The sequence below is a fragment of the Eupeodes corollae genome, chromosome 3 (genome assembly GCF_945859685.1).
Source record: "Eupeodes corollae chromosome 3, idEupCoro1.1, whole genome shotgun sequence".
Taxonomy (NCBI): Eukaryota; Metazoa; Arthropoda; class Insecta; order Diptera; family Syrphidae; genus Eupeodes; species Eupeodes corollae.
Window position 1 is genome coordinate 137,599,389 of NC_079149.1, and position 26,673 is coordinate 137,626,061.

General features: G+C 35.7%; 1 protein-coding gene across 4 annotated transcripts in view; it reads left to right on the plus strand.

The window, feature by feature from the left end:
• LOC129951425 (transcription factor hamlet) overlaps positions 1–25,609 on the plus strand; it is a 70,611-nt gene extending 45,002 nt beyond the window's left edge. For 3 of the 4 annotated variants that reach the window (XM_056063556.1, XM_056063560.1, XM_056063558.1), the window contains exons 3-8: positions 3,663–3,791; positions 3,896–4,031; positions 13,989–14,199; positions 19,564–19,732; positions 22,922–23,863; positions 23,927–25,609. In XM_056063556.1, the coding sequence (XP_055919531.1) occupies positions 3,663–3,791; positions 3,896–4,031; positions 13,989–14,199; positions 19,564–19,732; positions 22,922–23,863; positions 23,927–24,982 (2,643 nt within the window). In that variant the 3' untranslated portion in view covers positions 24,983–25,609. The remainder of the gene's footprint in view (positions 1–3,662; positions 3,792–3,895; positions 4,032–13,988; positions 14,200–19,563; positions 19,733–22,921; positions 23,864–23,926) is intronic. The other variant, XM_056063557.1, reaches the window with a different exon arrangement.
• Positions 25,610–26,673: the final 1,064 nt, after the last annotated feature.

The window sequence follows — 26,673 nt, forward strand, 5'->3', positions numbered from 1 at the left end:
TTTTGATAAATGCCCATTACTCGAGATCAAGGGTTTCTAACCTGTTCTTCTTCAATAGACTCTGCTTAAATTAGGAGAGACGTAAAACTTAAATAAAAGCCCCAAATTTTGAGAAATGTGGTTTTTGTTTTATTCAGGAATTTGTTTGCACAGCAAAACAAGCATGACAGAGTTGAACAGAGTTGAAATAAATCAATGGAGTGTAAAACACTATTTGTCACTTCGATGCAACGAGAACCCATATCATTCCTACTGTAGTTGCTTCAAAAAAATGTATCACGTAGGTAGAAAACCATACGGAGACTTCTGCAAGGAAAATACAAAATAAGCAAATATGAACGATTTATGTGGCTACTTAAGATATCTTTTACCATCATTACTGAAAAATATCTCCTTCTTAACTCAAGCGTTTCCATACCCAAGAGCTGACACCTTACAGGATATGGAGGTCTACTCCAATAATACTCCAATTAAGCTTATTAAAAGCATATCTAGTGAAGCATTTCAGCACTCTTTCTATTCTTAAGGAATGAGTGTTATAGTACGGATTCCAAACAACACTACAATACTCAAGATTTGATCTGACAAAGGCTGAGTAAAGGCATTTGAGCGCATAAGGATCAGTAATTCCTTTGTGTTCCTTCGTACAAAGCTGAGCATCTTATAAGCTTTATTTACAACAAAATCAAAGTGGAAATTAAAAGAAAGTTTATGATCTAATATGACTTCTAAGTCTTTTTTTTGAGTAACGATTTCCAAAACAATCAATTGAGTAATCAAACAAAATGTATGATTTTCTCCTAAATCGCGTAAAACTTTGACACTTAGAGGCATTCAGAAAGAGTAAGTTTCTATTACACCACGATGCCAATTCATTTAGATCCTCTTGCAGTAATAGACAATCATCAACAGATTTAATAATTTTAAAAATTTTAACATCATCAGCATACAATGAATAATTAGAAAATTTAAACGTATCGGGAACATCATTTATAAAAAGTATAAAAAACAAGGGTCCAATATGACTCCCCTGTGGAACACCTGATGTTACTTCGATAGCTTTAAATTTGAATTTATCTTTTTTGTCGAATTGGGTCCAATTGCTCATATAAGAGCTTATCCATTTTAACAAATGAGAATGGAATCCCAGTAAAAAAAGTTTATGAACTTGCCTTAGCAAAATCTGTGAAAATTTTGTCTGTCTGAAAACCTTTATCAAAAGCTTTTACCACGGAAATACATAAAACAGAAATTGTTGATCTGCCTGACACGAAACCGTGCTGAGATTCAGCAATTAAATTTTTGGTAAAAAAATAAAGTTTATCACAAACAATCTTTTCAAATATTTTTGGAATTACAGATAGCTTACAAATTGGTCTATAGTTAGAAACTTTTTGTCTCGATCCTTCTTTGGAAGAGAGATGAAAGATTGGAGAGATGAAAGATGTTTTCCATTCATCTATGAATTGACCAGTTCGCAGGGAAATATTAAAATTAAAGCAAAGGGGTATCGCGAGAGATGTTGCACACTTTTTAATGATCTTAGGAGAAATACCATCCGGCCCAGCACTTTTATTTTCATTAATACCTCTTAAGGCTTCAGATACTTCCATTTTGCTTAAATTGATGCTACCGTCATCGACAACATAAGGTCGTGAAAACTGTGGAAGGACATCAGGTGATGTAAGTGATATAGCGACTCAAAACAATCAGCAAAAAGATTGCATATGGTTGACAAATCACTGGAAGTCCTGCCGCAAAACTCCATGCAATTTGGCAATCCAGTTGATTTTTTCTTTGTGTTAATGTTTACAGTTAACCTTGATTTGTGATTGAGCATTTAAGATAAAGTTATTATATAAAAACTTATTAAGCACATCAAACTCTTTTTGTAGGGTTAAATACTTATGAAGATTAACCAAAATAGTTCTATCCTTTTTATAATTCTTAAAGGCTTTATTTTTTCGATTTTTAATATTTGATAGCATTTTGTTGAACCAAGGAGGGTTGGATTTTTTTTTACAATTTTTCTTGGAATATAACTTTCAGAGGCTTGTTTTAAATACAATTTGAATAAGTCAAACACTTGAGTTAAATTTGTATCCAAAAAGATAGTCTCCCAATCAATGGAGCCAATACACCTTCTATTGTTTTGGTTTGACCTATAAAGTTTTTAAAATCATTGTTAATGAAACACCAGTTTACTGGATTTTCAAATTCAATATCACTCGATTTTTAAAATTAAGCTTGCTGAAAAAATTTCTTGCAGAGTAAAAATTTATCTGAACATAAATGGTTTTTAAATTTTGCATTTTTGTGCACATTTTTAAGAATTATCGTTAGCGTTTACGATGGTCACTTGAAAAGTTTCCGACCTCATCCTGAACACAGACAAAAAGTTGTCATTGGACCTTATTTTAAAAAATTGACTACTGGAAAGTCAATAAAACAGTTTTCGATTGTCAATTTGGGGTTGAAAAGTAGTCGATTGGACAACTTTGGTAGTCAATGTGACAATTTGGTTGTCACAAATTTGACTTTCAAAAATTGTTATAATGACTATCCGGTAGTCAAATTAGATCACGATTTTCAGAACAAAAATTTCATATTGAATACCGCAGCTGTCGTATTGGTTACCACATTAGTCGAAATGACATCAGTAGTTTCAATTTCCTTCAACCAAAGTTGTCGTATTGACAAAAAGTTGTAAAAAAATTGAATATCGCGGTTATCGGCTGAAAATCGACTACCAAATAGTCAATAGGATGACTTTTTTCGTTTTGTGAAGATTGCGGCATTGATTTCTAAAAGCAAGAAAAACGTAGATGTGCACCTTTTAATATTAATAGTTACTTACGAAAGTTAAAGGCATTTGGATGCTTGGTTTTTAGTTGAGAGTCGTTTAAGAATTGATTATAAAGATGTCAAAATTGTTACCATGGCGAGAATTACGGTTTGAACTGCTTGACCATCCGCCTTTCTCACCAGATCTAGCGGCTTCTATTAGTTCGTCCATTTTAAAACTATGCTCGGAGGACAAAGACTATGGTCCAATGAAGACGCAATCACCTTCGTTAACAATTATTTAGCAAAGCAAAACTCTAGATACGGTTAGAGAGATGGCAGCATCGCTAGAAAAAGTGTTTAGATACGGTTACAAGAAGACCGTGTAAAAGAATAAAAAAGTGTTTGAGAAATTGTAAGGTCGGAAACCTTAGAAGTTACACTCTACTATTTTACTAGGAGAATTATTTAAGAGAAACAGCTCTTAAAATGTCATTTTTTACAACTTGTTTTGTAAAAATTGAAAAATAATTCATTCTTTGGTTCAGACTTAATTTATTTTCTCAAAAAAGTTTTCCTTTAATATTTGTTCAAGGTTCAAATTCATTTTCCTGAATAATGTTTAAAAAAGACATAACCTAGTCTGCTTTAGCACATTGTTTAAAAATTAAAAAAAAAACCAACGTCTGTTGTTCTTAAACTGTTATAATGTGTTATACTCAGTATAAACTTTAGCAAAGGTCACAACCATTTTCCAATTCATAATTTAAACAACCAGGTGGCGCTAGAATAAGCAAAGAGATTCCTCTTTTATTTCAAAAATTTAGTTTCTTTCAAATTTAAATAATAAATGTCTTGTTTTTATTTTTTGCCTTTAGGCTGGCCCCAATGACCAACATCGAGGTTGGTTAGAAACCAGGCCCGAAGTAGCAGCATGGTTGAGAAAAATCCGTTCAGTGAACAATGCCAAAGAAGCTAACCTACAGGATTTCATAGCCCAAGGAGATGTAAGTTTTCAAAAAAAAAATGTATACTTTTGATTCGGTTCGTTTTTAAAATCACCGTCATTTTGATATGCTTTTTTTTTTCTTCTTCTTCTTTTCGGTAATAGCTGTGGTACGAAGCGAGTAGAGATATTTCAGCTGGCGAAGAGATCTCTATTGACGCCGAGTCTAAAATCCTGCCCCGATTAAATGACATTTTCAGTCCCAGATTTAACTATGACAACCGGAGTGAGAAAGAAAATGGTAAGTTGACTTTTTTTGTAAACGTTTTTCTATAATTATTTATTCATTTATTTTCCTAAAACTCAACTTTAAAAAAAAAACGTGTATCTTCGGATTTTTTTTCGATGTTAGATAGTTTTTTTTTAAGATTCAATTTTAAAAAAAAATTACCAACTAATTGTCGCACGAGCAAGGCTCGTTACCTTAGCACGAGACAAAGTAAAACAAATCGAAATTTGATAGGCTTGATTGTTTTTTTGTTCACTGAAAAAGTTTCTATGTCACCCTGGGTCTTAGGCAGATTCTGTGGGTAACCCTTTTTTTTGTTGGAGTTTTGATGATGGTTTTTAATTATTCTCAACCCTCGAAGGTCGGTGGTGGTGATGAAATTGAGCATAATTTTTATACGCAAATCCAATTTGATACGTTTTTTTTTCGTTTTGTTTGCTCACTCACAAGCCAGGACCTAAGGATGGCTTATTTTTTATAACTATGTTTGTATTTACGACCCTAAGCTACATTATGTGAATATTTGTGTGTTTGGTTCTTTGCATAATTCCTAAGTGACAAAGTTAAATCCTTTTTTTATTGCAAATGTACCTACTCGAGGATTGGATTGATTCTAACACATCGTGATATGGGAAGAGAACATGACATAAAGCGGTATGACAGGATTGGCTTCTCATCGCAAAGCGTGCGCCGTGCGTCATTGTCGTTGTTTTCGTCGCAAGTCTTGTCTTTCACAGAAAAAAGTATCAATTATGATTAGGATTCAGGCTCGTCGCCGTATGCATATAGGGGTAGGGAGTATAGTGTCCTGTCCATGCGCGGGCACGGGGGTTGATTATAGGTTCGTTATAAAATGATGCTGGCAGAAGTCGAGGTGACTGTGATGGTGTTGCAGTTGCAGTGCGGTGTTGACGATCAATTACACAATTATTTGTTTAGCACACCACCGCGTGTCCTAAGCACTTTTTTCTATTCTGTTACAAACGGATAAACATCAACGGAAGCTGGATATGCCATCACCATCATATTATAAGGGTCTATGGTGTATTGTGCCACGTGATGAACTACCCTAATAGAGATGTCATCATCGTCATAATCAAATCTGCTGTGTAACGAGCCCAGGCAAGCGCAAATAAACGATATAAAAAAAGGACAACGTTAGCGACAACGACAGCGATGCTTTGTTTGATTGTGGGATTTATATAAATTGTCTTTATGGGTTATTGTTCAGGACGAACTATGCATAATGAATAGCTGAGGCTTAACCACATGTTTTATTCCATAACACATTTTGACACTATGTACATATATGAGCACACGGTCAATTTAATCCTAAGCCGGGGGCAGATTGACACTATCGACTAGTTTCAATCTATGTTTCAGGGATTGGATGCGTTAAAAGTCTTGTTGTTGTTGTTGTTGTTGCGTCAGAGCGAGTTATGACTTCGTTGCCGCGTTGCGTCGTCGTTGTTCTTATGTCAACCCCGTCAAGCAGTCACATTTGCATCTGCGGTAAATATTGCTGATCGTGAGGTGTTGATAGAAGGATGAGATTTATGAAGGATATAATTTCTAATCCGAGATGGGAAAATGTTGATATTTAATTATCCACAATGTTTGTTGATTTTGCAGTTATATTTCGTATTTAAAAATTGGGTATATCATCACCATCATCGCATCGTTATTAAAATGCCCCTCCCTTATTTTTAATTCAATTAATGTTGGTGTATATGGTACGACTATAATGAATATACGACACATGACGTATGTTTTTTTAAGTTTTGTACTTTTCGAAGGTTTCATTTTTGACGGTTACAGATTTTTCCTGCTTAACTCGTACACCTGCTTTTTCTCAATTGGAATATTCTTTCCTGAATAAATATTCAACTTGGTTTGTGATAAAACTCACCTGTTTTCTTTATAAATTTGTATTTTTGTGGCTTACTGGCGCATAATTTAGTTTTTGTATTGTTCCGTAACGACGAAGAAAAATACTTATAAACACGCAAAATTCCAACATTATTTCGTCACGGATCCTGAACAGAGGACCCTAACCCAATATATAGAACTTATACCTTTTTTAAAAGTTAATTTGAATGCTTTTGAGTAGGGAGAGCCTTTTTTTTGACAGTTGACTGGTTAAATATTCGAATACTTAGAAATATTTTATTTCAAAAAGGATTTTATCAAAATGAATGATTGCTTTTATTCTATGAATTTATAACGCGCATTTTTAAGGCTGAATTAGTTCTTCAAAGGACAATTAACGAACACTGTGGATATTGTTTATTATAAGGTTTTTAACTAAACTACTATTTTTCATCAAGGGAATTATTTATTAACGCTTGAATTTGAAAAATTATTAGAATAAAATAATACGAAAGTAAACGATTAACCGAAAAATTATATAAAATTGTTGGACAATCTTTCACTTTGTAAAATTAACTTTTTCAATTGTGTTCTATCACGTCAAAGTTTTTAAAGTTTTAAATTTAAATTTAAAAAAAAATCCAGTGAAATATATTCTTTTTTTTGTAAATGTTTTCGAAAATGTTGAATTTAAATATTTAAAAAATGGGTTTAGCGTTTTATGGTTTTATGTTTTTTCACGTTTTTGTTGATGATGACCAAAGATAAAAAAGTATTCCAGCTTTTATTTTAAATATGTGTCTTCTCACTTCTTGAACTTTGTTTGGGCCAAGGAAGGGGAAGACAAACATGAGGAAAATTAGTGTTTTAAGGCTCAATATTTTTAGACTTCATGTGTGTAGAAAATTGGGTCCATAAAAGTAAATTTCTAGTTTTTGGCAAACATTTTTCAGCATCAAATTTTGAAATATTTTAGAAAGAACTGATATCGTAACAATAATGAAAATTTTCAAGCCTTAGCCACAGCGTTTCTAAGCTGAAATTTATTTAAAAGCTTTTATGCATATTTGTGTTATAATCAAATCTAACTACACGTGTGCCGATGATATTTTTTAAAGTTTTTAAATATTTTTAACACATTCGGATTGGTTTTTATGTGAAATGATCCAATACTTACTTACTTAAGGTGGCGCTACAGTCCTGTGTGAACTAGGGCCTCACCCAACAAACTTCTTCATCTGGCTCGGTCCCTAGCTAGATGTCTCCAGTTTCGCGCTCCAAGTTACGTTGGGTGAGGTCACCTTCCACTTGTGCGCGCCACTTGATCCGCGGTCTTCCTCTACTGCGCTGTGCTGTGGGTGTGGATTCGAAAACTTTTCGGGCCGGAGCAGTTTCCATGCGCTCTACTAACCCAGACATCTTAGTCATTGGAATTTTACCCTTCTGGCTAAGTCTACGTCGCTGTACAATCGTACAACGTAGATCACACGAAGAATTTTTCTCTCGAACCGACCCAAGGTGCTTTTATCCGCTTTTGTCACAGTTCATGCTTCTGCAACATAAAGCAGAACGGGGATGATAAGCGTATTATATAGCGACACTTTGGTCCCTCGAGAGCAGACTTCAACACTCAATTGCTTTCTTAGCCCAAAGAATCAGCGGTAAGCCTAGGTAGACGAAATTCTTGACTACCTCAAAATTACGTCTGTCGATGAAGACTTTTTGACCAAGACGACGGTGTTGTAGGTCCTTTCTAGACGACAGCATGTACTTTGTTTTGCCCTCATAACCCGTTAAACCCATTTTTTCCGCCTCAATACTCACAAAAACCCCATTTACATCACGCTGAGTTCTTCCGATTATGTCAATGTCATCAGTTAGTAATTGGACAGACTTTAGATAGTGCCTCTAGTGTTGACGTGTGAGCTCTGCACTATTCTTTGAAGCACGATGTTAAAAAAATCACATGACAGCGCATCACCTTGTCTAAAACCATTTTTGACATCGAAAGGTTCTGTTAACTTGTTTCCAACCTTTATGGAGCAGCGTGAATTCTCCATGGTCATCCTGCACAAACGGACGAGTTTGGAACGATTGCAAAACTAGACATGGCTCTATACAGCTCGTCCCTGTAGATGCTGTCATATGCGGCCTTGAAATCGATGAAAAGATGGTGGGTGTCGATTTGGTGTTCTTGGGTTTTTGCAGGATCTGCCGTTATGTGAATATTTCATCAACTGTGGAATTTCCTGGTCTAAAACCACACTGATAAGGACCTATCAGGTAGTTGACGATGGGCTTTAGACGTTCAGATTTTAAGGCACAGAAGACTTTGTAAGCGATGTTATGTAGACTGATTCGCCTATAGTTGGTGCAGTTTAGAGAGTCTCTTTTTTTCAGGATCGGGCCAACAATACTGAGGTTCCATTCATCGGGCATGCTTTCTTCCGACAATATCTAACACATTAGTTTGTGCATGCTCCTAACCAACTTATCTCCAGCTGCTTTAAAGAGCTCGGCATTTAAGCCCTCCGCTCCAGCGGCTTTATTAGACTTCAGCTTAGATATGGCAACTTTCATAAAACTTTCGAACTTCATTCCTGCTTTTAAACCTCTCAACATCTTCGACCGCAAGCTTCTCATGCCCACTTTTTTACCTTCTGAGAAGTCGGCGTTCTTTTCGCCTTTTCTGCTTATAGAGCTCATGAGCAGCTCTTGCCCTTTTATGCAGCGCCGCATTGCGTGCCTGTTGTTTGGCTGCATTTGCCTGCCGACATTCCTCATCAAACCAGGGGTTCCTTATTGGTGGCTTCTTGAAACCCAGCACATTAGAGGCGGCTTCTCTGATTGCATCTTGACAATGTTGCCACTGGTTTTCGATACATTGTGTTAGCGGCAGAGAACTTCGAGAGAGGTTACTTGTAACTCGGAAATCCGAAGTGCTACAACGGGGTAGTGGTCCGAGTCGATGTTAGCTCCTCAAAAAGTTCGGACATCCATAATGCTGGAAGGGTGTCTGGCGTCGATCACAATATGGTCACTCTGGTTGACGGGAGATTGATCTGGAGAAGTCCATGTTCCTTTGTGGATGTCGATGTGTGAAAACCGCTAGCTTGGCATTGAAATCGCCCAGGACAATTTTAATATCGTAGCCAGGACACTGTTCATATGTTTTGTCTAAGAGCTCGAAGAACATATCTTTGGTGTTGTCGTTTTTCTCTTCTGTGGGTACGTGCGCGCATATCGGACTAATGTTGACGAATTTAGCCTTTATACGTATGGTCATGAGGCGCTCATTGATGCACATATAGCTTAAAATTCTTGCCTAAGACTGGCTCCAATGACAAAGCCGCATCCAAATAAGCGCTATTGGTTTTCGTGGTAGAAGTCACCATAGTAAATATCGCAGTTTTTCATCCTCTTTTTGCCCGGTCCATCCCATCGTATTTCCTGGATGGCGGTGATGCCTGCTTTATAGCAGTCTAGAGCCTCCGCTAATTCTTCGGCCGCACCTGGTCTGTTAAGGGACCTAACATTCCACGTACATATCCAAACTTCGTTGTCCTTAATTCATTTGCGTAGGTTGTCAACAGTAAATCCGTCCGTATCTGAGACTTGTTGGTGCTTCGCAACTATGAATTTTTTACGTGGCCAGGAAGTCACCCCGACAGCACAACCCCAAACCTGGAGGGCCAGATCCTAAGTAAGGAAATCGAATGGGTGAATCGAATATACGATCCACGTAAATAGCAGGATAGTGCTATTTCACTTCGATTGTTCGAAAAAATTTAACAAAAACTTTATTCTTTGATGCACACAATTATTTTGAAGGAATATAGCTTTGTGTTTGCAAATTATTCAATTTGACAAATATTTTGGCCAGAGTTACTAGTTCGAGAGATATTTGGGGTCAACTAAATTTTTGACTTAATTTTTAAATTTTTACAGTAACACTCAATATCTTGAAAGTCTTTTCTTAATCATTTTGATGATATTATCAGTTAAACAAGTTATTTAAAGTTAATATTTCTGCCTATTTTTGAGATATTTCTTGAATCAACGGACGAACGATTTTTAACTGTCTTAAATAAATGTTAAAGAAACTCTGAACTATTTACGCTGAAATGGGTTTTTACAGAAAAATGCAAAACGGCTTGAAAGAAATTTTGGTTTTGAAACGAATTTGTTGTCTCAACACATCAAGACTTTTAAATATATTGCAAAAAATAAAAATAATGCTTAAAACAGCTATTGTCAAAGTTTGAGCAGCATACAAATTAATCAAAACACCATTTTTCAAAACCATAAAAGTAATTAATTTCGGTGTCTCGAAAACTCACATAAGGCCATAATTTCAAAGAATTTTCAAAAACTAATTAAGATACAAAAATGATTTAAACTGTATCCAGAAGACAAATATTTAAAAACACCGTTTTTGATGGTCTTTTACATTTTAAAAAATGTGATGAATAGGAAAATATTGAAGTAGGTTTCGAATTTAGGACAAATTAATCTTTTAGAAATTCTGGAGCAGAAGTATTATTTAATTTTTTGCCGGCCGGTGTTGTTTTGTTTTCAGAATAATTTAAAACTAGAATTTCAAGCAAAATAACACTTTTTTCACACTTCGATACGAAGATTTTTTCAATGAAAACTATGAAAATCTGTTTCTCCTCTTAAGTTTTTCAGGAAATGCATATAATTAGCATTTTCCTAATTCTTCGAATTACATTTTTTGAATTATTTAACATTTTCAATTTTGAAACATTCCAAAAATACTCTTTGCCTGAGAATAAGGCAATCGCTAATTTTTGATGCTTTTAAGTAAACAAAACGAAACGTTTAATCAATCAATCATTAGCAGCTCATCGTCATCAAATTAGATTTTAATTAAATCCACACGCTTACGTAAATTTTATTGATTTAACTCCCATGATTCATCCCTCTCCTCATGGTTCTGCGTTTGATCGTCATCAATTCTATAAAAATTCAACTCTTTCCTAAGTAAGAAGCATCAAACATCATCATCATCATCGTGCAACCAACAATCTATCATTTATCATTTATCAAATTGCATGTCACTTCTTTGCACACAAAACGAGTACAATAGGCAAAGAAATAAAAGGATTCAACATGATGTCGTCTTAATTTACGGAGGAAGCACAAGACGTGTGACCATCAGCCCATCAGCCCATCATCATCGTCATCAGGACTACTTGCTGATGGATGAATGGATGCGGGACGTATGTATGTGAAAAAGGGTTGCGTTATGTCAGCAATGTGCAACATTAGCGAATTTTACGCCATTTAGGGATTTGATAGTGACAATACGCTGCGCAAAACAGATGATAATGATGATGGACCGATGCCTGATTAGGAATCTTTTTGTTTGCGTCAAAGGAGTGAGTCTTCGAAAATCAACCTCTGTCAACAACACCGGCATCGGGGTGATATGTGTTTGCTTATTGAAGTCGCCAAGGTGACACACGTGGTTTGGGGACAGGCACAGGGAATTGACATTGGGAATTTTCTTTTCTTGCTACAAAAATGGAAAAAATCCGAAGTGATTAATCGTTTGGTTGACACACAGTCGAAATCGAAAGGTGTACACCACCGACCGATAGAGTTACTGCCGAGCTGCTGCTGCTACTGCTGCATTCTGACTTCTGAGGCTTGCGTGACAACACTTCAACTGGTTTCACATGTCCTCGATGGCAGTGTGGCAGTATTGCAGCAGCACCAGCAGCGGTGGTGAATGCTTTTGAACGTTCTAAAATATACAATCAGTGGGCAAGTTGATAGTTAGTGGCGTGGCCAGCAGCGTTTGTGATGGCGATGGTGATGTCAATGGTGGTAAGGTAACACAGATTTGAGAGGGTTGTATTTGATAACTGTCATGTCATTAAAAAAGTCAAAGATACTAGTTGACTTTTGACGCATTGAATACGCACGTGCTTCTCATTTCGTCGGACACAACTTTTTAATGATCTTTGAACGTTATGAAATGCTTGGCGAAGAAGGATGTCCTGAAAACAAATTTTCCCACGCAAAACTTAGCAAAAGCCAAGAAAGAAACATATGTTGGGGTACATGTGAATTATGCTTCGCAGAGTCAAGGATGGTTGCTCCTTTCCAACAAAAAAAGAGGACATTATGGATTCATGAAAAACTTGTGAACGTGGGAACTTTTCTCCCGCCAAAAAGACACAGAAGATTCTCCATATTCGAGGATCCTTATGAATTTCTTCAAGTGAGTTAATTCTTGATTGGGGTCCTTGTAACCTTTCCTTAGAGAGTGGTTTCTTACAAGAATGAGAATGCAACACCTGTGTGCTTTATTGCGGTGCGGTGGTGCGAAGTGCTATATGACTCCTGAGGCAATCCAGTGGAACCGTTTGACGTTTAACCGCGAACTGTGCCTCTTCAAGCGTGCCAACGCCGCCGTTGCCGACTACTTACAGGGAGAAGGGGTGCCTTGCATGCACATGCACACATATAGCAGCTCTTGTCCATCACCCAGAGTCGCATATACTTGACCCCAGGAAAATCATCCCTTACCTGAGTGAGCATTTTAGAAAATAATAATTTTGTCTATATTGAGGGGGTGAGTTTAGAGTTTTGAGTTATTTTTGTTGTTTTCGTTTATTTGTGATCCTGAAAAGTCCCACTGCGAAGAAAGGACCTTGGCTCATACAATGACGACGATGACGATGCAATGACGAAGACGAGGCTAAAGCCGACGACTGTGATGAACGCAACCGGCGTGGCAGTCGGCAATCGGCTGTGGCTTCACCTGTGGAGGTGAATTGTTTTCATTCTAATTGAGTGTCCTTTGATTGAATTCAGGTGTTTTATTTTCATTTCCCTGGTGGCGTATGTGATGTGGAATAGTGTTTAGAGTATGTGGAAGGTACAATTTGTCTAAAGGGTGGGGGTTCGGCTGCATATGTATAATTATCTTTTTTTGTTGTGTTTTGTCCATCGACTGGACATGACCCGCTATACCTATGGTGAACTATGAAGGCTTAACGTGTATATATGAAGGCAGGTATAAGAGGCAATCAAGGGTTGTTCGTGATGTGCTGAGTGTAAATCGCTCCTTCAAGGATACGCGGATGGACATTGAAGCCACTTGTCTTTCAGTCGATGAAGAGTTCGGATGTCCTCCTCGTATGAGCATCCCGCTGTGTTTTGTTTATTCTTGTAAAGTGAAAAATAATTCTTGGATTCTTAAGTTCCTTAAAGTGTAAGTGTTGTTGTTGTTTTCGTCATTTATTAGTGTTTTGTCGCCCCATCAAAAATCCCAACGCACTTGTAGACAAGTTCATAAAACTTGATGCGCCTCGTATAGGTTGAAAGTTTTCAAACTCATAGTTCATCTTGTTGCTTTTGTTTTATGTATACCTCCTGGATCTCTGCTTCGGTTTATGGATCATCATTACTTAAAGGGGGCGGGATAAACAAGGCACTTAATAGCCCCACCGCCATCGTCGCCGCCACATCCACCTTCGAACACCGAACTATGCAATGAGAAGAGATTTCAACTCGTCCGAAGTGCTGTGTTACTGTTACTGTAAGTAGTGGAATATTGGTGATGGTAGGAGTTGCTGGTCAATTGACCCCTGTGTGGCGTGTAAACGATGTTGCAACTACTACTTGGTTTTTCTTCACCATCATCACATAGCGCGCAGAATAAAATAAAGAAAAAGAAGGTTTATCGCACCAAAATGTTGAATGCCGCCAGTGGCTGTAGAAAATATGCGGTTTTCGCAGGAAATAGGTGCAAGCATATAGCAGCTCTGCATATTGGCTTTTTGGCTTCGGCTTATTGCGCGGATTCGTTGATGGTGGCTTATACATCGATCTACGTTGGTTTGGTGAAGCCCCCCAGGTGGCTGAGGCGAATGAATCATAATTTGAAATCGTGTTGAAATTTCTTAGGTGTTTTCGTTTCTTTTTGTTTCGATTTGTTTTTTTTCTTTCTTTTTGAATCTATTGCGGATACTTATTGGAAAACAGGGCAAAACTAATTGCAATCTTCTCGTATCCTTGTAACTTGTGGCAGAGTTTTTATAAATGTATGTATTTTTATCTTTTCAGGATCTCAATACAGTGGAAATACAACTGGTGATGACGAGTTTAATACATCGTCTAATGATCAGGATAATAATTTAAAAAGTGAAAACAATAATCGTAACGTCGATAGTAAAAGTGATAAACTACAACCTGGAGAACATCAGGATACGGATGATGAGAATGGTATTGATATCCGCTGTGAAGTTTGTGAGAAGCCATATTACGATTTAGATCGGTAAGTTTCAATTTTTTCATTTATTTCTCAGACAAATATTAAAGTTTTGAAATTTTTAATGAGACGCCATTTTCAAAGACACCATTTTGTGTCTTGAACAATAAAGACCGAAAAAGATGGTAGTAATTTTGTGCCTTAACATATATGTACATGATCTTTTGCTGCAGAAACATTCCATAGTCTCTTGAACAACAATCAAAGGAGAGCGTTCAAAGTTCACAATAAAACAGTGGATTCATTAACGTCACTATTTCTTATATCTCTTTTCTCACAATTTTACCCCCTCCCCTTCTAATAGCTAATTCAACCGTAAAACTCGCAATTCCATTAATACATATCAGTTTGTCTGCTAGCCCAACTTTGGTCGTAAAGAAGCCCAGAGATTTGTTCTTTAACCGTACTTCACGAATGTGAAATGGTTTACCACCTAATATTTATGAATTCAAAAACAAGGAGCACCGATACCTCTTCTAAAACCTTCTTCTTTCCTTATGCGTGGAGCTTAGAACCACTGTTTTTTAAAAGATAGAAATCACTTAACAAAGTACTAACATTAAGATAAAAAATAGGTTAAAACAAAAATGTTACAACTTAAAAGTCGTGATTTTTGGAAGACTTAAAATATCTGCTTGAATTTCTAACAAAACTCAATTCCTTAGATTGTAAAAATTTCTTTGAAACGCATTTTCGGTGAACAACTTTTTCCCTTCTTAATGAGTTTTACAAATGGTAATTATGTTAGTACTCAAATAGAAACCGGATGACCAAGTCGTCAGAAATTTGAAAACCACGCTCTGTATTAGATCTTTATACTTTGGATAAATGGCAAAAAAGTACTGGAAAGAATTAACAGTTTCCACTTAAACTTAGTGTCTACAAATTTATTTCCAAAAAACTGGTGAGTGAACTTTTCGAATTCTATTCACGAAAAAGTTAAGGGTATAGAAAAATCCTTCAGTTAAAAATATTGTAAGCCTCAAGCTTGACAACTTTTAAAATTGTAACAACTAATTTTCGTGACCTTTAACTTTCAATAACTTGCGAAGAAGTCACGAGTTCTTAGAAGACTTTTAATACATTTTTTCCCTATAGCTCTTATTCGATTTTTCATATGCAAAGCTAGAAAAGACTTACATTCCAACTCTGATATTTTTGATTCTTCAAGTTTTCAGGACAAAAAGAAAGTGGTTTTTGTAATTTTAAAATGTTTGCTTGATTGCAGATTCTTGGGAAGTGACCCTATTAAAATAGTTATAGGTCCCGAAAAACTTTAATCAAACTTAAAATCTAAGCTAGAAGGCCTCAATATCTATTTCACATGCTACTATCGGAGAGCAGCGATCTCCTCTTCTTCGAACTTCATCAGACAGAAAATCTAAAACCAAATAAATAAATAGCCTTATACTCTAATTGAAGGCAACATTATCTTATTAATTATTAAAACGTAACTCTTTTTTTCTGTCCATTCCGGAACAATTAAGAATCTATATAAATAATGATTAGACCATTCTTCGTTAGCCCCCCTACCCCCTCATATATTGTCAATTTAACACCACTTCAATATACTCGCGTCGTACGTTCGTTCATCAGTCAAGTTCCATCCTCATCAAAAGAAAAATATCGCATAGTAAATTTCAATTTATTGTCGGGGGGTAATTAACGTTGTTATTACGCACCGCCTCTCGTTTGATGACAATCTAACGCGCTTACTTATTTATCACTAATTGATTAGATCTGGAAACATGTGAGTCTTTTAATTGGGCTTTCCATGCACCATGCAATGGTTTGAGGGTTAATTTGTTTAGAAACGGGCTGAAATATGTATTGGCCTACGACTGACAACTATGACGGCGCGTCTATATGGACAACGACGAGTGGTGGTATTGTACTGATTGTGTTAATACTTACCCTGGGATTCTAAAGGTAATTAGAATGTGATAGTTGAACTTTTGTGGTGATAACCCTTTTCTTTCTAAAAATAGAGAAACAAAAATAATTGTTTAATATAATTATTCAAAGCAAACACTATAAAGAAAAAAAAGAGACACCATCACTTAATTGTTGTTTGTTAGTTTGTCTAATAAATTTACTCACAAAAGGGTGTCGATCAATAAGCCCAATGGCCCCTAATTGGGGTCTTGAAGGATTGACAAACAAATTCAAACCCTCATGTGTTTAAATGCTATGCACACAAAAATTTGTTAGATTTCGTTCTCCTGATGATGATGGAGAAATTAAATCCGTGGGTTAATTAAGGACTCCTTCCATTTCCACCTAAGAGTATGCCTAAGATGTACCCTGCCTGACTAACTTTGACGCTTAAGTCTCTAATATTTGTATTGAATCAAAGAAATGAATGTCTGTGTTCCACTAACCAACTGCTATAGTTTATACCTTTTTAGGTATAAACCTTAAGCACAACAATGAAAGAGGATGACGAACGTCACGTGTGCCCTGAAATAGAAACTAATTTGGACTTTTTAACAGTTTGCTTGCCTGTCCATTTTAAATTTCTCTCAAGGGACTTGCAGTTTATATTTGGTGGATAAACGCAATTAATTCTAGCACCCGCTGCCTTTGGTTGTTTTCTGAAAGTGAGGCAGCAAAATACACTTCAAATAAATACTTGAGTACTCTAATAAAGAATCACATTACTTGAGTGAATGGCAAACAAGAGAACGTTTGTCACCTTTTGATCATTTGTTTGCTTAAAGCTAGGTGCCTTGAGTACATATACTAAGTATGTGCAGTGACAAGAGTTGCCAATGAAAATGTATATTCGAAAACAAAAAGGAAACCTTATTGTTTTTCAAAATGTCCATACTTTGTGAACCAGTAAAGTTCTGCATCTGAACACGTCTTAAAATTGACAGTTCTTGAAGAAGAAAGAAAACAGACAAACCCAAATCTGTCAAACAGAACTCATAATTTGAAATGTCAGAAACTCCCTTAAATCCTTTGTTAACTAGTAAAATTCGTATTTAATTTTATTAAAAATGTTGCAATTAGACACGTTTAAAAATTGACAGTTCTTGAAGAAGAAAGAAAGCAAACAAACCTTAACTGTTGTAATTTTTATTTGTTTCAAATAGTATATCTGAACATGTCTTAAATTTACAGTTTCTATAGAAGAAAGAAAAGAAACAAAGCTATCAATTTAAAATTTTAAAAAATTGTCTTAAATTGTACATCCTTTGTACAGCCCTAAATTATTTTTATTGAAAATGGTGCATCTAAACACGTCAAAAAAGTGACAGTTTGTACAGAGAAAAGAAGTAAACCAACCTAAAGCTGTCAAATTGAACTATTAATTTGAAATGACATTTAAATTGAAACTCAGAATTTATATGGATTAAGAAAATTAGTTACGTGAAAGAAGCTATTTCAATTCTTTTTCTATTGAAAATGGTGCCTCTTCAAGAAAACAAACAAACCTTAATCTGTCAAATGGAACTAATAACTCAAAATGTCAGAAATTCCTCTTTAAACTACCAATTATTTGTTCATTAGTAAAATTTTTAATCAATTTTATTAAAAATGGTGCACTTGAACACGTTTAAAAGTGACAGTTTTTGAAGAAGAAATAAAGCAGACAATCCTAAATCTGTCAATTGGAACTATTAGTTTTAAATGTCACTTATTTTAAAACTGAAAATTCTCATGAATTTAAAAAATTACGACAAGTGAAGGGAAGCACTTCATTCCTTTGGTAATAAGTAGAACCCTTGTTTAATTTAAATGAAAATAGTGCATATGAACAAGTCTTAAAATGATCGTTTGTAAAGAATAAAGAAAACAAACAAACCTTAAAAAGCTTAAACCTTTTTCTATTGAAAATGGTGCCTCACAAAGAAAACAAACAAACCTAAATCTGTCAAATGGAACTAAAAATTCGAAATGTCAGAAACTCCTCATTAAACTACCAATTATTTGTTGATTAGTAAAATTTGTATTCAATTTTATTAAAAACAGTGCACTTGAATACGTCTAAAAAGTGACAGAAAGAAAGCAAACAATCCTTAATCTTTCAAATGGATGTATTTTTTTTAAGTCACTTCTTTTGACACTGACAATTCATATGAATTTACGAAATTACAAGAAGTGAAGGGAAGCACTTCATTAATTTGCTAATCAGTAGAACAGTTATTAAATTTTATTGAAAACAGTGCATCTGAACACATCTAAAAATGACAGTTTGTAAAAAATAAAGAAAACAAACAAACCTTAATCTTTCATAAGGAACTATTAACTTGAAATTTTAGAAACTCTTCTTAATTTTTTGTCAACAAGTAAATCCTTCAATTAAATTTTATTAAAAATGGTGCATCTGAACGAAGTGACAGTTCGTGAAAGTGTCAAACGTCAAAAACTCAAAAGTCGTTCGGATTAAGAAAATTATTGAAAATGAAACGACTTTTTATGATTATATCATAAAGTAATCTTTCAATATCTTTAAAAGTTCACATTGTATTCGCTGGAAGGTTTCAGTCACAAAAAAAAAAATAAAACAGACAATTGGCAACCCTATTATAGTATTTACTTTTTTGGTGAGCTTTCAATTGTATAGTTTTTTTTAGGCGGCAAAAATATAAAAATCGAGTTTCCCATTATGAAATGAAAATCTGAACACGCAAATCTACCAGTGATTTTTTTCATCGCCTCGGAAAACGATGACATTTTTCTGTGCCTCTGCATTATTGATGAGTACACTACAAAGCCATTCATTGAAACCATCCGGCCTGAAAAAAAAGGACACTCCAAATGAACAACAGTTTGGTGCTGGTTCTTTTGCCCTGTGCTGTGCTGTGCATGCCTGTTATCAGATTCATCAGAGTCACCGCCTCTTACAGGCCAGGCCAGGCAACTACTCCAACCATAAGTCCCAGCGTCAGGTATAATACATACATGGATGGATGGCAGTTGGGAAGTTGGGCGGTTGAATGGCTGATGGGTGGTTAGTAGTTGGTGGTGAGCATACAATCGAGTGCGGGCGATTAAGATCTTTGTCATCGCTCGCATCAAGGACGAAACTAAACACACGCCTAGGATCTAATCGAACATTAAATATTGAACATCATTTGGCTAATTGTCTCTCCAGTGGGCATTTTTGTTTTTGTGTCTGTTTGTTATCATGAATCAGGAGTTCTTTCTCTTCTTTTGTTTGTTCCTTCGAACACCATAGTCCTTTTTGGAGTGTCGCATTGTTGTGGTGATGTGAAGCTTCCCACATGTTGAGTTGAGCTTACCAATCTTATTATTTTTTTTTCCAAAACTGATGTAGTACCTATGTATATATTGTCATACCTCATAATTTAGATAGAGGATATAATTTGTACAATTGTTTATATTTTTATTTGCTTGCAGATTGGACGAGCATTTGGTTGCTGCACATCATTATCGGAAGGACGAATATAGCTGTGATTTGTGTGTTAAGAGTTATTCGTATCGGCCGTCTTTATTGAAACATCGTGCATTAGTTCATAACGATATCAGGAAATATCCTTGTGAGAACTGCACCAAGGTAAGTGAAGAGGTGAATATTTACAAAATCATACAAAACTATGATAAGTAGTGTTTTACTGTGTCTCGAAGAAGTTCAGCTACCATTTTAGTGTGAAAGGATATTGTGTTTTTGAAGAAAGAAATTATCAAACAATTTAACGGAATTGATAGAAATTTTTAAGAATTTGAATGAGGATTGCTTAAAAAATTCTAATTTTGTTTAAGTCCTTATTTTAAGAATAAATTAAGGCTTTGAAGTTGCAGATTATAAAGGAAAGTGGTCGGTATTGTAATCTATAATACTGGAGAGCAAAAAAAACTATTCTAGATTTTAATTGAAATATTTGTGTTCAAAACTAGCTTTAGAAAATATTAAAAAGTTCAAAAACACACACACAAATCTAACGTTACGAAAAATGAGGTACCTTGCGTTTGATAAAATGTTTAGAATAATCTTACTGACAAACTTTTCCTGCAAAACATTGAGACCTTCACAAAATACTAATACAACATTTTGTTTCCAAATTTTTCAGTTAAAAAACATCTCGAAATATTTTAAAAACAATTGAATATGAAGATAAATCAGTATCTACTCAATGGACTTAATGTCTCGAATATCTTAAAAGAAAAGATCTTAAATTCTTATTATTGATTGTAAGCCTTTTGAATTTCCTTAAATACTTTTTTAATTCTTCACTTACGCAGTATTTTATTCAACAACATTTAAAACACGTGCATCTCATCGTTCCTAGACTCAGAACTTGATTTCTAAAACTCTTTTGGCTATAAGTTATTATTCTTATTCTAGCCAAACCTATAGCAACACAAGATTCTATATATTCTTTAAAATCGTTATAAGCATGTAATCCCCGTTCATATCCGTGATCTTCAAGGTTTAATTCGTCATTTAATTCGGTAGTCTTCTTAACGATTCTCTTTTCTTTTTTTGGTTCCATTCAAATTCTATAAAAGCTTATTCCATACGATCTTCAATATTTTTTCAATTTAGGTACACACAAAAAATTGCTTCCTACATATTCGAACATTTCAAAAAAAATAAAGAATTAAAAATCCGAGGTCGACTACTTTGCCATACTTAAACACCCATCCATTCATTCATCTTCTTTCACTTAAGCGGAGCCAATTCAGGTGACAATTTTCCAATTGTAATTCACTTTGATCTGAAGTTTTTAAGGAGGAGAGTGGAAGGCGGTGTTTTTTTTGAATGGCCTGATTTATATAGAAACACAACAACAAAATATAAATCGATCTCCACTTGTTCGCAGCAAAATAGCTATCAGCTTAATTGATCAGCAATCGAAAAGATAATGTCGAAGCTATAACATTCGTCTAAATCCACCTACATTTTTTTTACCAATAGTGATATACTTTTGATTTCTATACACGAAATCTGATCTGCGATAAACTCAAGCTTCCCGCATCATTCAGACTCAATTGAACATAAAGTTTGTTACAAAAAAAAAAAATTAGGGCGTGCGCGCATATATACACTCCGCCAAAGCCTCATAGATACAATTATTCTCGGTCACTCTTGTGAAATATGTATGTTATCCGTATTTTGGTATCCACTCCACATCCATAAGACATACTTAGATAGACAAAAACATATAGACTTGAAAAGTGGAGACGCAAGATGATTAGGTTGTGTACCTACAGCCTCAAGTATCTATAAGTACCTATAACCTAACTCCTTTGATCGATCGGATAAAAATGGCTTTCGGATTTTGAAATCCCATCTTTCAATCGCTTTTAACAACCAAATTGAGATTGAAATTGAGACCACTTATGAATGACACACAGTGGGTCTGGGTAGTTTTAAATTGAAGGCACGTAAAGTTGGGTATTTGTGTTTTAAATGAAACTTAACTTAAACTTTGAATTAAATTTTATTTAAACTTAAATTTAAATTTAAACTTAAACTTAAACTTAAACTTAAACTTAAACTTAAACTTAAACTTAAACTTAAACTTAAACTTAAACTTAAACTTAAACTTAAACTTAAACTTAAACTTAAACTTAAACTCAAACTTAAACTTAAACTTAAACTTAAACTTAAACTTAAACTTAAACTTAAACTTAAACTTAAACTTAAACTTAAACTTAAACTTAAACTTAAACTTAAACTTAAACTTAAACTTAAACTTAAACTTAAACTTAAACTTAAACTTAAACTTAAACTTAAACTTAAACTTAAACTTAAACTTAAACTTAAACTTAAACTTAAACTTAAACTTAAACTTAAACTTAAACTTAAACTTAAACTTAAACTTAAACTTAAACTTAAACTTAAACTTAAACTTAAACTTAAACTTAAACTTAAATTTAAAATTCTTGACCAACATTTTTGAACTAAAATCAAAAGTCTGTACTGGATTCTGAAGGTTTTCCATCCACGACATTCTTAGAAGAATCCTTTCCGCTACCTTGACAGGACTTATTCTAACTTTTTAGTTTCTCGTTCCCACTGTTAAACTGTGATAGGTTGATTACTTTCTTTTCTCCATCGATAGTTGTCTGTCTTTTAAAATGCAGAAGACATTGGGCATACGGCATACCAGTAAATTGTTTCTAATTCAGTGCGCCCCAGCTTAAGCTTGTACCTACAGTCCTCAGACCATGCGCATTTCTAGTTCCAAGGAAACAAAGCCATAATAACATGCCAAAGGCGTGTCGATTCGATCGATTGAGACACTTTTGTTGTTTCTATTGGACAGACGACGACTTTACGACTACGACTTCGACAACGACGATGACGACGATCTCGTAGCTTGTGCCTTATTATGACAGAATGATTTCTTATAATGATCTTTGTTTAGTCTTGATACCATTCGGATCCGTTGGATAAGCGGGGGGTTGGTTCGAAGGTAACAGGTAACATTTTTTCGGGAAGACAATTGGCGGTGGCTGTAGGCAATGTGCGCAGTTTTGCGTAATCCCACCCCACCACACTCCATAACTCCAACTCCAATGATTGATGGTGGTATTCGATTGTTGTCGTTTAATTTGATTGAAAATTGCATGAAATCCTATAAACCTAATTCAATAACACACACAAAATGGTAGCTGGGTCTCCGTCGCCGCCGCTCTAATTTGATTGCCTACATGTGCCCAGTTTTACGGCAGAAATAAAAAAAAAAACACACATATGGTTATAATGTTTGCTAAACAAATATCTTTTCTTTCAATATTTATTTTTTAGGTTTTTTGTGATCCATCAAATCTTCAGAGACATATTCGTGCCCACCACGTCGGCGCTAGAAGTCACGCGTGTCCCGAGTGCGGTAAGACATTTGCTACATCGTCCGGCTTGAAACAGCATACGCACATTCATTCGTCGGTGAAGCCGTTTCAGTGTGAGGTCTGTTTCAAGGCATATACCCAATTCTCGAACTTGTGTCGCCACAAACGGATGCATGCCAATTGTCGCATGCAAATCAAATGCAATAAGTGCGGTTCACTCTTCAGCACGGTAACGTCGCTATCGAAACACAAACGGTTCTGTGATTCAACGGCAGTAGCACCACCTAGTGGAATTCCCTCGCATCATCATAATCACCATCAACACCCGCACCATCCACAAATGCATCATCAATCGGTGTCGAATCACTCAAGCCAGCGAGGTCTCCAGCCACCCAACGGAATGCCATCGGCCATGAATACTCCACCGAATCCGTTCTTTATGTTCCGATCACCGCCATCGTTTTTCCCGCCGGGATTTCCCTCTTACGGGCTGCCGGGAATGTTTCCACCCTCGCCTGCACAAACATCGAATTTCCCACTGCTGTTCCCGAAGCCTGCGATGGATATTTCAATACCACCGCCGTCCGAAAAAGAAGCCATCTCACCACCAATGAGACATCTAAGCCAACGAAGAAGCTCCCTGGAGAAGAGCTATTTCCCACAAAGCATGCGTCATATGGGCAACAATGAAGACATTAAGCCATTAACAGTGATGCCTCCCAAGAAATCACCTGATTCTAGAAAATTCACTCCACAATCACCCAGAAGCAATCATTCAAGGGCACCCGATGACGAAACGAATTCCTCGTTTGTCGAATCAAAGCCCATTGATGTTGTAGTCAAGAAGGAAGAACCGCAGTCGCACAATGATAACGATGATGCCGACTCCGGAGATGAAAAGGTAAATCTTGATTCTTGTTTTATTGTTGGGATAAATACTTATTAAGTTTATTTTCTTTTGTAGAAACACATAAATGTGACAACTCCATCACCACCTGCTCCAGAAGAAGCGTCCACATCGAACGGTGAACAACCGCTCGACTTGACGGTGGGAAGGAAGCGAAAACTTGACGAAGAATGCACCCCTGAGGTGGCTGCACCGATCACTCCAAACACCACTCAAACGGAAGACCTTGAACCAGTGAGGAAACGGCTGTCGTCTGACGAGCCTCCAAAGCAGACTTACCAGGTAAACAGTCCAGCAGCTTCAGTGTCCCCGGGACCAACTCCATCGCCGTCACCCCCGAATAACGGACCAGAAGTTATGGCGTGTCCACAGCCTATCTACCCAATGCTCATGGCCTTCTACAACCAGGCTCGACAGCCTGGCGTCGGAGTCGGATCGGATTTCTCTAGACCATTTCCTTTTTTAGGACCAATGGGCGGACGGCCGAACTTTGATCACTTGCTCCATCGCAATGGACCGTATCCGCCCAAGTCTAATTTCCATGACGCCTTAATGGCCGCTGGAGCAATAACCGGAGGACTGACTTCTGTTCCCGGAAAAATAAAGGATCGATACACCTGCAAGTTCTGCGGAAAGGTCTTCCCGCGATCGGCAAACCTCACGCGGCACCTTCGCACGCACACTGGCGAACAGCCCTACACTTGCAAATACTGTGAACGCGCCTTCAGCATCTCGAGCAACCTACAACGCCACGTGCGAAACATTCACAACAAGGAACGTCCGTTCCGCTGTCACCTATGCGACCGATGCTTTGGCCAGCAGACCAACCTCGATAGACATTTGAAGAAGCACGAAGCTGATACTTCGGGACTTGGAATAGGCCTTGGTGACTCACCCTCCTCCAATGAAGCCGACCGTGAAGACTCCTACTTCGACGAGATCCGTTCCTTCATGGGACAAGTGACGTACAACGAGGATCTGTACACCCCGACGAGCATCGGAGGTGGTGAGAACGACACCGAATGCAGCAGCGATGTCGAAAACGACATCACGCCCAACAGTACCAAAGACCCCATGAACAATAATGAAGCTGCCATCGAAGTCACAACATAGAAGATGGCACCACGACGCAATGCCTTAGACTAGATATTTGTTGGTAGTTGAATTTTCTAGATTTCCCTACTCGTTGTTATACTCGTTATAAGTTTAATAAAAATTAAAAACAAAACAAAAAGTATTACTAATATCGCTGGTGGATGGACTTCTTTGTCTGTACATAGATATCACAAAACTGACAAAGAAGACAAGTCCTTCCCAAGGATAAATTAAGCAAAACAGATTTAGACACTAAAATTTAAAAACAAAAATTGTAAATAAGGCACACACAAATCGGTACCCTCTCTGGCAAAGGAATACATCGAAAGTTTGTTAAAAAAAAAAAAACAGAAAATTATTGAAGAACAAATCAAAAAACAAAAAAACACTATAATCAGTTAATTAATAATATTTGAATGCATATAAAGGACGGATTTTGTAAAACTAATCATTAAAGAATTATATAGAAAAAGGATTCTAATTATTATTATATTATTATTATTACTGTTGTAGCATTTAAAATAGCCTACTGCATCCCAGTTAGTACTTTATATTTAAACAAATTAAAAAAATAATATTGAAACAAATAATTATTATGTAAATAATACCTAAGAAAATCTTATTTAGTTTAGACTAATAATGTAAATCTTTATATATGGAACTCTACTACTAGATATCTTAAATTATTATTATTATTGCAGATGATGAAAAATAAAATGAATTTTTGAAATTAAATTTTACAAAACTTTTTTAAACATTTGATTCGAAAAAGAGGAATGTCCTTTTAAATAAGAAATTTGATGAGAACTATTGTTGGAAGATATTTTGTTAAAATGTAGGTTCGCTGCTGAAATTATCAAGACAATTTGTGTAAACTTTTTCAAACGTCGTTTTGTTACTTTTAGAATTAGACGTGTTCAGAAATGTGATCTCTGAGAGAACTAAGAAATCTCTTTTCCTATCTTGTACCTTATCACATCGCGTTTCGATGGCTTAAAAGTTCTGAGGAAATAAAGAGAAATATACCGTGTTTTTGACAGCATAGAAGTTGCGATTTTAAATAGTTAATAGTAAGGTGATAGTCAAATTAATACCTGTGAAAGTCATTTTCAACCAAATATGTTTATTCCGAATAAAGCTACCAGACCAAAATACTCCATTAACCAAGATCGGAATCTTTCGTACGTTTCACTCTCCAAACCCCGTTTGTTTACATTGTTGTATTTGTAATTTTGACAATTAGTCCATGAATAGATGTGAAAACAAAAAAAAAATGATGCCGTGGGCTAGCGGCATTTTGCAAAGCAAAAACAAAATGGAGAGGTTAATAAGTTTTTTTTAAGATTTTTCTTTTTAATTTTTTGGGTGAAAAACTCGGTTTTAAGCTTTAGTTTTGCAGTCATTTTGTTGATAACGAATCAATGCACATTTTTGTTTTGAAAAAAGCATGTTCAACATCAGTTTAAAACAATTAATTCACTCATTTGCAGTAATCACTACGAAATTCTTTAAATTTCATAATTAATTTCGGATTATTGTATCAAAGATGCGTTCGAAGAACCATCAAGTTAAGGGTGCGAGCGCAATTTATTGAATTTAAATGTTTTTTTTTGCAAGTAAATAAAATCTGGGGTGGAATCGACTAAGGTGATTATTGATAAATGACAATTAAATGATCGAATTTGATCTACATAAGGTGATAGTCAAAT